Source organism: Gavialis gangeticus, unplaced genomic scaffold, assembly GCF_001723915.1.
Source record: "Gavialis gangeticus isolate Ggan-Ray unplaced genomic scaffold, GavGan_comp1, whole genome shotgun sequence".
In the NCBI taxonomy this organism is placed as follows: domain Eukaryota; kingdom Metazoa; phylum Chordata; order Crocodylia; family Gavialidae; genus Gavialis; species Gavialis gangeticus.
In genome coordinates, this window is record NW_017729025.1 from 129,614,606 (window position 1) to 129,628,889 (window position 14,284).

The 14,284-nt window shown below is 41.2% G+C and overlaps 1 protein-coding gene across 4 annotated transcripts in view; it reads left to right on the plus strand.

Annotated features, from left to right (window-relative positions):
* The window catches only part of PPFIBP2 (PPFIA binding protein 2), a 223,748-nt gene that overhangs the window by 27,208 nt on the left and 182,256 nt on the right, over positions 1–14,284 (plus strand). For all 4 annotated transcript variants that reach the window (XM_019519541.1, XM_019519543.1, XM_019519542.1 and 1 more), the window contains exon 2: positions 3,890–3,987. In XM_019519541.1, coding sequence (XP_019375086.1) covers positions 3,924–3,987 — 64 coding nt within the window. In that variant the 5' untranslated portion in view covers positions 3,890–3,923. The remainder of the gene's footprint in view (positions 1–3,889; positions 3,988–14,284) is intronic.

Consider the following 14,284-nt stretch of genomic DNA (forward strand, 5'->3'; position numbering starts at 1 on the left):
AATAACGGTCACAAGCTGGCAGAGGGTAGATTCAGGCTAGACATCAGGAGGCGCTACTTCACTGTCAGGGCGGCTAGGATCTGGAACCAACTTCCAAGAGAAGTGGTGCTGGCTCCTACCCTGGGGGTCTTTAAGAGGAGGCTTGATGAACACCTTGCTGGGGTCGTTTGACCCCAGTACTCTTTCCTGCCATGGCAGGGGGTCGGACTCAATGATCTACTCAGGTCCCTTCCGACCCTAGAAACTATGAAACGTGAAGAGAAAAGGTTAAACAGCTTTGCCCGTGCTGTTTACACCACATACTCAACATCAAATGACAAGATAAAGTTACTAGTGCAGAGGTTCTTCAAAGGGCAAATTTACCAAGTGTGACAGTCTGACTCAGACAGAGATGATTGTGCTGCCTAGGCCATCTGAGTAGATTGGAAGATGGACGTATACCCAAGGATATGCTATACGGAGAATTATTAGAGGGAACAAGAACAACAGGATGCCCCAAGCTTCACTATAAAGACACATTCAAGTGAGATATGAAGGCATTTGGAATTGATCCTGGCCAATGGGAAACATTGGCAATTGATAGGAACAAGTAGTGTCGTCATCTCCACCATGGCATTAAAGTACACAACAGGAATTGGCTTCAACAGCTTGAAGAGAAAAGTCTATAGGAAGCAAGCAGCTCCCAAACCACCCAACTGTTACGCAACCCCTTCCACAGAACATTTGCAATGACTTACACAGAACATACAAATCTCAGGTTGGACTATTCAGTTACATGAGACGCTGCAAACCATTTATATCATAGGCTGCAATTTCCACCATCTCTCACAGACAAAAGGATGCTGTAAATGATCCCATGCTTTTTTAAAGATGCTTATTCATTTCAGACTAGTACCCAGAAACTTGTACGGCTTTGCAGCAACACTCAACATGAATGTAGTCTGATATTCATTCAGGACCAACCTAATTTAATATTTTCCAGGTTATTGAATAACTGAAATAGACTTGATTTTATATATCAATTTATCAACTTGTGCCTAAAGGACTCAAGTCTTCCCTAAAAGCAACTTCAAATGCACAGGCATCCTTATCCATGATTCAAGGCCTAGAGCTAGCCACCAGAGCCCCACAAATGAACAGCTCATGAAGAACAAAAACGCTTCCAATGGAAGGCTCCTTGTAGGAATGTTACAGTATGTAACAGAGCACAGGTTATGTTCTGTTGCTTCTAGGGGCATGGGCAGCAGCAAGGCAGCCTGCAGCTGGTTGCAATACCCGATTTAGGCACAAGTGCCTGACTGGGAATAGGGACCAACTGTTCATGAATGCTGCATGTCCCCAGAGGCTTGGGGGGCACGGTGAGCTCCCACAGATGGTGGTGGCGCTGTTGGCAGTGGAAGCATGTCGGTGGCAAGCAAGGAGCTCCTGCAGGTGGCTGCAGCACTGTCGGTGGCGGGGGGGGGAGCGAGCACTGACCTGCGGTCAGTGACCACCCACAGATGCCACCGGCAGCATCAGCAGTGGCCAGCAGCGATCACAAACTGCCTGCAGATGCCCCTGGCGGTGTCAACAGTGGGGCGGGGGTGAGCAATGACCGCCCTGCAGGTGCCACCAGCAGTGTCGGTGGTGCTTTATCACAGGGGGTGTACTGCCATGCTTGGGGGTGCCTGTGCACCCATTTGCACCCCCTAAGCATCACCAATGCAACTGTTCCTTATAAGAGCAGGAGCCTGAGCAGCAAGGCCAGCGGTCTGCTGCTTGCAGCTGGGAGAACACCACCTGGCTGAAGCTGCTGCTTGTGATACCTTGGAGGTAAGGGCAGGAGCTGTGGGGTTGGCTGGAGGCTCCTGGTTCTAAGGCATGACTTAAAACTACACCCTGCTGGGGCTGATTGGTGTGATGGGACTGCCAGTGGCAGGGCAGTCTCCAGGAAATGCTACACCTGGGGCCTCCCCAGGGGAGGGCGAGTATGAGGTGCCAGAAAGCCTCAGCCCCTGCTGCCTTGCAGGTGACGGCATGGAGGGGAAAGGCTAGGGGAGCACACCCCGAAGAACAAAGCAATGGGTGCTCACCATGAGTTCTGAGGTGGGGTCCTGGCCAGGTGAAGGGGCCAGAGACGGGGCCCAGATTCACAGTGAGATCTGAGGCTGCGCTAAGGGAGCTGAGAGTAAGGCTCCAGGAAGGTGGGGCCCTGAGCCTACATGGATCTATGTGAGAAGCTCCTAAGGTGAAGGGATAAGAGGAGTTTGTGCTCGGTGTAGGGTAGGGGATAAGACCCAGTGTAGGGAAGGGGAATGGGGCTTGGAGCCCAGAGTGGGGTTTGGAGCCCTGAATGGGAATGGGGCTTGGAGCCTAGACCTGGGATGAGGCTTGGAACCCTGAATGGGTAGAGGCTGGGAGCCCAGAATTGGGATGGGACTTGGAGTTCTGAGTGAAGAACAATGGAGAGTCCAGTGAGAGAGCACTGGGACCGTGAGCTCCAGGGGGCAGTCCCGTGTGATGTTCTAGAGCTCAGATCCCAGTGTGTGACACTAGAAGAACATGTAGACCATCTGCAAGTCATGGGACATGGTATAGGGATGGTTGGAGCCGTCTAACAAGTTAGTCTAAGTTGCGTAGATTAAACTGATAAGCAAGTGAACATAAATTCAGGTTTGATTCCAGAAATGCAGTTACATGCCTGCAATGGTCCAGGCCAGAAGTCAGGGCGCACTAGAGCATGCTTCCTTGGTCGGCTGAAGCAGCCAACTTGAATCTGGAGGGGAGCTGGGATAGAAGTTGAATAAACTGATTTAACCTAAATGAGTTCAATCTGATACTACACCCATCCAGGTTTATCTTTAACTGGTTTTGACCATTTTGAAAGTGGTTTATGTGCATTGAACTTCTGTTATGTTACAGATTTGGACTGTTTTCCAATACTTCTACTGGTTTATGTGTAATTTCTGTCCCTAGCTAGAGTTTAGAGACTTTGAAGGTCAGGGAACACAATTTGTACCTTCCAGCCTTATAGGAGGACAGACAAAACACAAATGTTGCAGCCCTTTGAGATCTTATCACTATTGTGTGACTAGCATATGATGTGACAGAAAGGTAGGCATGTCAAAGTAAAAGGCCAACTCAACTCTATTATGGACACTGGTTCCTGAAACTGGATATGAGAGAATTTTACTGTAAAAATGTTCTTAGCACAGGCAGCAAAATGGCTGTGCATTTCCTAGTTTTCTGTTTTCTTGTTTCTTTTGAAATGTTATCTGTTGATAGCAGTAGCTGGTATATGACAAATAATCTAGCAGGGAAATTGTGATCTTAGACTCATTCAGAACTGAGATATTTTTGGAAAATATCTCATGTTATCAAATGGGACTCTGAACTTTCAATAGAAACTGATTTTAGAAAAATGCAGTGATAAGGTAGGAAGGCAGTCAGCAGGACTTGTGGGGGGATGCAGACTGTGAGTAAAAGATTCTGAATCCAGTGGAATCCCCAGGAATGATGTGAAGGCCACGCATGCTCTATTCCTTCTTAATGGTGTCATATTAAGGGTGGGAGCAAATCACACCTTTTATCTGGATATGTCAACTTCAGTTGAAGAATGAGAGTTTAAGTCTCAAGCCTTCCCTTTTTTAATTTCAAATATCTGTTTATAGTGAAATTATTTATAGAGAAAAAATAAACTAAAAAACCCAAATAAGTAGCTGGAAATGCTGGTTAACAGTTATTGCTAGAAGTGGGAGCAAATTGATTGGAGTATTGTGCTTTAGTTTGCTGATATATGACTTGAGCTTTTTCATTTACAGTGGTGCAGCAAGAAATACATTTGCTAAAAAAAATGTGCTTAAGTTTTATGCAGATTATATTTGAACCAGCTGCTTTTTTATTTTAACAGTAGGAGGAAGAAAGGTCTGGAAAAGTCAGACACCATGGCTTCGGATGCAAGTCACATGCTGGAAGCGGCCCTAGAGCAGATGGATGGTATTATTGCAGGTAGGATTATTTTTGAGCCACCTAAGTTTTGTGGGGGGGAGAGAGGGGTGGGCACAGCGTCTGACCTAAAAACACCAAATGTTAGTAGCTGCAACTTCCTCTGAAAGCACTAAGAGATCAAAGAGCTTGGTGCCTCATACAGTTAAGCACTTTTTGTTGATTAGTCTCTTTCTTTCAAGAAACACACCCTTTTTAATGAAAAACAACAACTAGGAAAACTTTGTGTCTGCAGGATTAGTTTCATAGATTTCATAGACATTAGGCTGGAAGGGACCTCATAAGATCATCAGATCCAGCCCCCTGCCCAAGGGGCAGGAAGTCAGCTAGGGTCAAAGGATCCCAGCGAGATAAGCATCCAAGTGTTTCTTAAAAGTGTCCAGGGCAGGTGCTTGCACCATCTCTGGGGAGATTCTCTTCAGGCTTTGGGGGCTCGATCAGTAAAGAAGTCTTTCCTTATGTCCAGCCTAAAATGGTCTTGCAGGAGTTTGTGACCATTTGACCTTGTCATCCCATGAGGTGCTCTGCTGAACAGGCGCTCCCCCAGATCCTGATGCACACCCCTTATATACTTATAGGCTGTCACCACATTGCCCCTGAGCCTATGGTTCTCCAGGCTGAAGAGTCCCATAACTCACAGCCTCTCTTCATAAGGCCTGTTCTCTTGCCTTCTGATCATGCGCATGGCGCTCCTCTGGACTCTTTCAAGCTTTTCCACACCCTTCCTAAATTACGGAGCTTTCCCTGGATGGTTGGGGGGAGAAGGTAACCTCCCTCCCTTGCCTTCTGCTGGGTTGGCAGGGGCAGGTAGATTGGAACTCCCCCTCCCCCTGGGTGAGAAGCCCCAACCCACTGCCCCCCTGACTGTAGTGGGGCTGAGAGAATCCCAAAATGACGTCCCTCCCTGCCTTCTCCACCTCCGATCCAGAGACAGCAGCTGCAGATTGCTGTGCTGCAGCCAGAGCAGACAGAAGTTAATTAAGTCACTCCATTTAGGAGTGGCTTCATTTGAACCCTCATACAGTGTACAGTCAGAGAGCTCTGCAGCTGAGCTTTTCTATTTGGGCACAACTTAGAGGAATTTCAAGGGGCCAATCACATGACAAATGTAATTTCTGTCTGTGCTGTTAGTGGCCTTCAGGTTTGCACTGACACCCATCACCATGTCTGACCACATTCCCAAAATAAGTATCTGTGCAGGTCCATGACTTTACCCTCTGCACAATGGGATAGCACCTGATGCAGCTCTCAATGTGTAGCAGCACCCACTCAGTAGCTCATTCTCCCTAGCGCCCGGGAAGATGATTCCAGCCTCTGGCACATCAGTTATTAGTTTCTTCCCTGCTTCCCAGTAATAGGTTTAGATCTCAAAATGGAGCCTCAAAATGTTGTTATCCCCAGCAAGAAGTATATACATATCCAGGTTTTGTTTTTTATTGTGAAAGATCTGAGATAGCCACAAACATCCACTTTCTTCTGCTCCTTTATAACTTTATGTAAAACATGTAAGTATGATAATGTCTTTAATTAAAAAATTACGCTGTATAGAGTGCAACACAAAATATAGTTTTAACCAGTAGTAGATTACTGAGATCCTATTTTTCACATTTTAATAAACCATAAAACATGCAAGCAAAATGTTTCCTTCCTCTTTCCCCCAACCTGTCTTGCTTAAAATGAGAACACAAATATTTGATTCCAAATCCAAAGAGTCAGTTTCTAAAGAACAAACATTTTTCTAAACAAAGCAAGCTCAAGGCAGTTTTATCTTTGGTAACAATTTTAAATACGTCTTTCTTGAGTATCAGCATAAGCTTGTAAATTGCTTTTGAAAATGGAATTCATGCACCCAAATCACATAGGTACTACTGAACATTTTACATTATTTATGGCTTCCAAGTTGTAACTTCAACAGTTCAGGCAGGTGGATGATATCTGATTTTTATTTTTATTTTCCTTGCTTTAAAAAAAATAGAAGAAAAATGAACCAAGCAGACCCAGAACATATATTAATTTAATTTAGATGACATCATCCAAGATTGGCAAGGGTTATTGTGTTTGGGGTTTTTTTGAGTGGGAGATTGGCAGAGAAGTAAAGTTGTTTATGACTAGCATGGGCTTTAAGGGATGTCATTCCTAAGAATTCTGTCAGCTGCAACAGTTCATATTCTGTAATTAATTGTAGATGCTTCCTGACATAACTCAAATTCTCTGAAGTCCCCTACTGTGAACTCTAGGCAAGATGATATATATCTTCTAGGTCACTGAGTGATATAGATGTTTTGTTTAATGAATTTTCCAGTCGTATGTAGAGAAGGAGCTCACTTTAAATAACTTCTACAATCTTGTTTCTGAGAGGGCCTTTAGCATGATAGAATTTATTGTCCTTTCCATGCCTGTGTGGAGTTGCATTGATATTCAATGAGCCTTTCCAAATGACATTTGTGCCTTTTATTCAGGAAATGACTGTTTATAGGTATAAGTGTATATGCTACTGAGTTAGATGAGACAAGGCTGGATTAAATTAGATGACATGCATTATAAGCACATATGTCAGTGTACCTAGAACTTTTAGGGGTTTACTACTGGTCAGTAAGTAATGAGATTTTAATACTGGGGTTTTGATTGTCCCAGTGTGCCAGTTGATGCTTTTTTCCTCCGTTTACTTGGTTGTCACAGTACTGGAGATGGGAATAGAACAGGAAAGAAAAGCAAATAGCACACAGACTCTTACACGCTAAACAGCAGACTGAGCATCCTGCTCACAGCTATTTTGCAGCAGTGTTGGTGTTTATGCTCTGGAAATTAACTAAAAAAGGTTTGGGCATGCTTATGGGTTCATTGAGTTCTTTTCTACCATGCAGAGAGGGGTGGTGAACAAAACAAAAATATCTTGGAGGGAGATGATTTTTGTAAGAGTTTTACATTGCTCAAATTTTGTCTCAAGTCTGTTAACGTTCTGGTTAATTTGCAGATATAAAGTTGAAAATTAATGATTGCCATTGAGAATACATCTTTCTTTTTTTCTTGAATAAAATCTCAAGAAACCATAAATCAAAGTAAAGTTTTAATTTTTAACCTATATATCAATGTACATTGTTTTTCTATATAGGTAATAGTTTCCGCTATTGTTAGGAAAATCTGGTGTGCTTACTTGGAAACAGCCAGCCAATCCACCACTTGATGATTTGGAGATCACACTTGTCTGTCTTCAGAATTTGGACCACACACTTTCCCTTTGCAAGTAGCATGGGCCTCACCATGGTTCTGCATCTCATTTCTTTTCCCACTGTGACATGGAAACCTTATTCTTTGAATATAGGCTACAGAGCAACATAGACTCTGACCCTGTGTCTCTTAGTGCTTTCAGAGCAAGCTCCCATATTTTTTATTGTAAAAACCTGCAATTGACCATGTCCCTGAAGCAGGTTATACATTGTGTAAGACCAGAAACTCCATACATAACCAAATGGGTATAGGTTCATTTTGAATTGGCCACATGAGGAAGAGAGAGGTGGGTCCTTCTGCTACCCTTAGATAATTGGTGGGGAATATACTAAAATTGTGTGCTTGTTGTTAGAAGTATATTCTTATCTTTTAACTATCTCTTAATGGGCCTTTTCCTTTAATTTTTAAGGAACATTCTTTGATACTTTAAATAAATTGGATGCTTGTCTTGCTGGGATCCTATGACCCCAGCTGACTTCCTGCCCTTCGGGCAGGGGGCTGGACTCAATGATCTTCCGAGGTCCCTTCCAGCCCTAATGTCTATGAAATTTATGAAATCTATAATAATAATTGTTTAGGAACCTGATGGTCCTGTCACCATAATATCCTAGCACTTTGCAGTCTTTAATGTCCTTACTAAAGCATGCCTGTGATGTAGAGGAGATATGCCTATTATTGCCATGTTACACATGAGAAACTTGACCATGGAGATGGACATTTGCAGCAAGGCAGGGAATTTAATTCAAGTAGAGATAACGTCCTAACCATTAGACCATCCTTCCTACGATCAGGATACAGGACTGGTTGAAAATGTTGGTGATATTGAGAAACAATACCCTGAACTAGTCGAATACAGCACTAAAACACGGGAATCAGGCTGCCCCCATTAAAAGAAAATCTTTGTTACCGTTTTGAAATCCTCTCTACTTGCGTTAGAAAAATGAATATAGCTTTCTTTTAATGTTACTGATGTCTGTATAATCTTGGAAAAACTAAAATCTTTAGTGCTAGATGCAGGTGAAGTGATTTTGTTAGTTGAGAGCAAAATGAAGTATGCCATCTGGCCACTCTACAAGTATAACCTTCCATAACTTTTGCAATGTCCTCTTCCCCCACAGCAGTCTGATTTAGAGAGCAAGTATCTCATCTGACACCTGAGCATGGATTCAGGTTATTATGCTTGATTCAGAATAGCAACCTGGTTACTATCCAGATTTTATTCTTCCTCTGCTTTTGATGCTTGTTTTATGAAGCAGGGTTTCTTTTCTGAACTCCAATAGACAGGAATGCTTTGTTGGCTACCATGGGTATTGTCCCAAATGATCAGAGGGAAAGTGAGGCAAGCTTCCTAAGGAAAGGAGAACTGGACACTTGGCAAAGGATAAACCAGGACTGACAACTTGTCTAGGAGGTTAACCCTGCTACAGTGCAGTATCAAGATACCAAACCAGTTCTGTGTGAGCTAGACTGGGTACTGGAAGCAGTCTAGCTGTGGTAGCATAGATCTATTTATGGGCACCTATATTTTTGCAGTTGGAGTTTCAACCTTTCTCAAATTTTAATGGAGCCAACCTATGTCTATAGCTAGTCCCAATGAAAAAATTCTTCCTGTAGACCATGCAACTCAGTGCAATATAAAACATACCAACATCAGAGCATATAAGAGTAGGATTGTCAAGAAAGATTATCAAATTGAATTGTATGGGTTTGATTGAATTTGACAGAAAGGTCAGTGTTCCCAAACCTTTTATGCTTCAGTGCATGTATTCTGATAACTTGCCCCTGTAGCTGTTATGAATTAGGCATGCTGAACAATTAGTCTTAATTAGCTGCTCACTTAAAATTTCCCTTGAAGTGCAGAAAAAAATAATGCTGTTGCCAATGAACAAGACTGACCTATTCGCCAATATGCTTGCTATTATTAAGCAAAAAAAACTCACCCTAAAAAATGCTCCCATGTGTCCCTGTTACACAAAAAGGGAACATAACTGTGACAATATGCTCCTCTGTGGTTTTGAGTTAGTCGTTTAACCTCTTCCTTCTTTAGCCTCTTTAACAAAATGCATGCCTGTGTTACAGTGGGGCTATGAGACTGATTAATTAAAAATGCTCTGTATTCATTAAGTTCAATTAAGTATTATTTAATTGTTTACATCACAGACAGTTTCTCTGGGCTGCTCTCTTGGGAATCTATTTTTGGATAACCACAAGATCTAAGAAGCCGTATAATAAGATTTTAATTTTTAGCAGCATTATGGAACAGAGATGTTTCTATTCTTTTCAAATAGGATTATTAAATTAACCCTTGGTAAAAAGTTGTTGCATTTGTTTGTCACTGAAGGAAACGGATATTAAATGGGTTCTTTGAGTGTGTACAGTGAATGCAATGTAATAGTTGAAGAAGTAGATACTTAATGGTTACCAAAAAGCTTGTCAGATTGCTCATATATAATGTTTGTTTAAAGTTTCTTGAGGGATAAAACACTTGCAATCATCCTGTGACAATGGTAACATACTAAAGAGACTAAAATTGCCTTTCATGGAAACAATCTTGAAGAGATCCCCAGAATCTTAGGTTCAGTTTTTAAAAGGTTTTCCTCAGGGTTCTGGCTGTGGAAGCATAACATAGGACCTCTCTTCTTCACATCCAGCCCTGTTGTCTTTACAAGAAAGTATGGAGTGATGCTGATTCCCTATCTAGCAGTGTAATGCATCTCTTCATAGACCACCAAGCTAGCTCAAGCATAATGGTCGTCTTAAAGTGGAGATGAGAGCAATGGATGAAACGTACTGATAATGTTTGTTAAGTCACTTTAGATTCTAAGTTATATGCACACCAGAATAAGTTTCTTTATTAAATCAAAATATTTCCCAGTGGCCACGTGCTTTCCTCATGAATAACCACCCACATCATTACCAAGTTCATTTAGAGCTTAGTATCTTTTTCTCATGAACAAGAGTAAACCAACCACCCTTCTTAATTAAAAAAAAAAATAAAAAAAAAAATAAAAAAGAAGGGGGGGGGAATTTACTGCTCTGTTTCAGAAGTGTTTGAAATGGCTCAAACTGAATAGGTAATGCTTACTATATTTCTATTCTAATCAGTATTTTTTTTTTCTTTTCAATGTATGGCAAATATCGTGGATCTGATAGGCCGTACAGATTTCATGGTGTGTTTGGAGAGGGTGAGCAAATCCAGAGTGTTCTCCTTGTTTCCTTATCCTGGTTCATTTTATCCTTTTGCTCCCTTCCAGCTGTCTTGGGGATCATGGTATTTCAAAGAGGGATGGGGGAGGAGAGAGTCTGTAACCTTTTACAAGTTGTAATAAACAGAAACTACAGAATTTTACTCAGGCGCTGTATTGACAAAGGCTGAAATTGAAATAATGATACTGGAATGGAATAATTGAAGTAAAGAGCAAGTAGTTTCCTCTGGGATCAGAGTAACTGGATGCCAATAGTTGCAGTGGCTGAGGCTCATAATCTTTGTTGGCTGGATGGCACAAGGGATAATACAACTACATTGTAATTGTCTTAATAGTTTGTGCTTCAGTTAGAATTTTGTTATTCTGTTGTTTCTTCAAAATATACACATAAATAAAGTTGAAAGCCTGAAATGTGTAGGGCACAAACAAAAGAGAGAAATAGCAAACACTGTAGATGTCATCTCCTAGAATTAGACTTTATTTAAAATTACGTAAATTTTACATCTCATTCTTGTATCCCATCAAAAGGGGCTTCTTAGATTGCAAGCTAAAACCTTTTCCAAATTCACATAATTTTATAGATTGATAAATGATTTGAGACAAGATCCTGACAAAGTACATCTAACATTAACCTATCACAAGAGCACCAGAGAAAATACCTATCACAGTCTTATGAAAACGATAAAGGCCTCAGTTTATCTTGGCAATAAATAAGGAAGGGAAAGAAAAAGTTAATCATAACATTTAGCCAAAAGCTTGAGTGACCTGGTTAATTTTTATGAAGGATGTTAAGTGATGATATTAAGTTCAAAATCACTCTCTGAAGTTCAGCTTCACTGAATTCTGCATTAGCTCATCCTTCATCTGTCATCAGCAATGACATATTTAAACATGCAAGGTAATAGCCTCTCAGAAGCTTGATTCAGTGGGGAACAAATAGTCCAGCTCTTACAAGCATTCTTGAGTCGCATCTATATCACACCTCTTCCCAACACTTTTTCAAGTGGGGTGTAGGGCAAGGTGTCCAAGTTCTGTCTTGGCCAAATTAATTCTCTCTATCTCCCATAAGAGCATTTGTCTGAATTGCATACTTCCTCATTTTTTTCAGAGCTGTTTCTCAGCTTAGCTATCTCCTGGAGCATATGCATTAACTAGCTTTAGTTTGTTTTGATTTGGATTTTTGTTGTTGCTAGCCAGCATGTATGTGTGAAAATAGGCATTGCATGCCTCAGCAGGGTGGAATTATAAGTGCTTTACAATTTACATACAATTTAGGTGGAAGTCAAGGAGTTGCATAAATTATTGGGTACAGTTTGGAGTTTCAAAAAACAGGTCAAATTGAGATCTTGACAACCTCATGATGATTGCACATGTGTGGCACAGCTCGTCTCATTCTTTACCCCCTGTTGCCAGAACAACCTGAACTTTGGAATTTCCTGAATTTTGAGTACAGCCCTGCAACTATTTTGGCTATTATCCCAAAAAACCCCTACGTCTCATTCTATTTTTAATATGTTAGGCATACTGTCTCTTTAGGGAAAAGCTATGGTCTGAAAACAAGGCAAGGAATCGAGGGGTCTTAAGTTCTAATACCCTTTATGAAAGTGATTGATTCCTTCCGTAAAACAGGGACAATACTACAAGCTTTCTGAAACTGTTGAACATTAATAAATCCCTGTAAAAGTTCTCTAAGGATCTTACCTTTTAAAAAGTTATATAAGTATTTTTAATCCCATATTTATGTATGACAAAACTGGCCTATGAGAAGCTAATTGACTTGGCCAAAGTCAAATGTTGAGTTATTGGTCAAGTTGATACTGGTATTCAGGCATTTGATGTCCAGTGCATGCATTGCTGCTTCATGGAACAGGATTTTCATTCCATTCTAGCTAGGGCTGAGATGATTAGCCATCTTCCTCTGTTCTTTTGAAGTATTAATAACATCTAGGTATTACAGAATTAGGAAATGCAGGTGCTAATATAGATTGTATAGCATGTTAAATACAGAAAGGATATTATTCCTGTTATAACTATATAGTTTTCTATATTTCTTTTTCTAAAATTACTTATTATTTTTTATTTTTTTTTTAGATTAAATGTACCATTAAAAATTTGTAAACAATGGAGGAATGTTCTTAATTTTTCCCCTGTATTTTAAAAAATCTGCCAGTAGTTGTCCTCCCGTAGTTCTGAAAAAAATATTATGGGCAGCCTATGCAAATATCCCTAACAATAAATTATAATAGGAACTTACTTTATTGTCAGGTATATGCAGTGATGTACAGTAGATTTGGCACAGTCAGCATCTGCAAAAACTAAGAATTGTATCCCTACTAAGAAAATATGCCTTACCCACAAATTGTATCATAGGTACAGAGACAGCAAAAAGGATTGATCATCCATAGTTCAAATACAAGTAAAAGAAATGTTGGAGACATACATCACAGTAAGCCAAAGATGAGTACCAAATTAGACTGCTGGTAGCTGTTTCTCAGGTTCACAAAACATAAAGCAAAGGTCACAAAAGCAAGCAAAATAATTTTAAAATCAAGAACTCTGAACAACCAGAATAAGCCATTTAAGTTCTGCAGGCTAACTCCAGATGCACAAGCCTTCTCATTTCAAACAACTGAAGCAGAGACCTATAGGAAAATTTCTAAATCAACATACTAAAAAAGAAATTGCATCTCAGTGTTTTGTCATAGATCTGTTCTAAAACTGTAGCATTTAAACCATGTGTACTAGGTATAGTATTGTATAGAGGTTGATGGAGATGCTTAGATAGATTATGTTGTTATTCCTAAATGAGAAGGACAATATTAAGATCCTGAGAATTCAGAGCATTTGTCTGCCCTATCTTACTGTACCTTCAAACCAGAGGTGGCCATCATTTGATGCCAGCCATTATCTTAGCCAGAAATTACCAATTCTAGGGGAGGGCTCTCTGTGCAAAAGGATTTGGATTGGTTCAGTCAACACTTCTAAGTCTGTCATTGCTTGGACAGGTCTTCCAGCAAGAATAAAGGAGTGGTTATACCACAGCTGGAGTGACACAGTGCTACCCATATGCATTTGGAAAATCTGTCCCAATAACTTTAAAATTCCTTCTCTAACTTCTGTCTCAACTTCTCAGGAAGGTGTTTCCCCAAGCTGCATCCTGCCACATGAAGGTTCACAGGGTTTGATTTCTTTTTGTACAATTTTAAAAGTTGGAGGCATAGTGAGTGAAGCATACATGAATGAGAAAAGAAACACAGTTTAATCTGTGTGATTTGTAGTTTGGGTGCCAGTTTTACAGACATTTGGCCAGTACTGAGAGCCTGATCTGAGGTAAGGGAGGTTTGGATGGGATATGGGGGTCTAGTGAGACTATGGTGGGGTAGGGGGTGGAATTCAGGTGGCTAGCAGTATTTTTTTGGGGGGGGAGAGTTGGTTGGTCCACAGGGGAGCTCTCTGTTTGGAGGTAGCGTGGGGAGGTCAGGAGGCTAAAAATGGCCTGGTTGGAACAGGGTGGAGAGAGGTTCTCTGATCCTGCCACATGCCCCCATGGACCCACTAGCCCCCCTGGCCCATCCACTCTTCCCTCAACCCTGATTTACTTAGGTTGGGCTCCCAGAACTGGCTGAATGTCTGTAAAAACCAGCACCAGATTGTTCCCAGTGCCAGTTTTACAGATGTTTGCCGGTGCTGGGAGCCCGTTCTAAGTAAATTGGGGTTGGGGGAGGAACAGGTAGGAATGGTGGGGCTAGCAGGTCTGCAGGCAGGTTTGTAAGGTCTAGGGGAGCTGGCAGGATTGGGGGGAGTGCTAGCAGGACTATAGGGGGGTTGTTTAGTCCACAGTCAGGGATTGTCCATCTGGGCAAAGG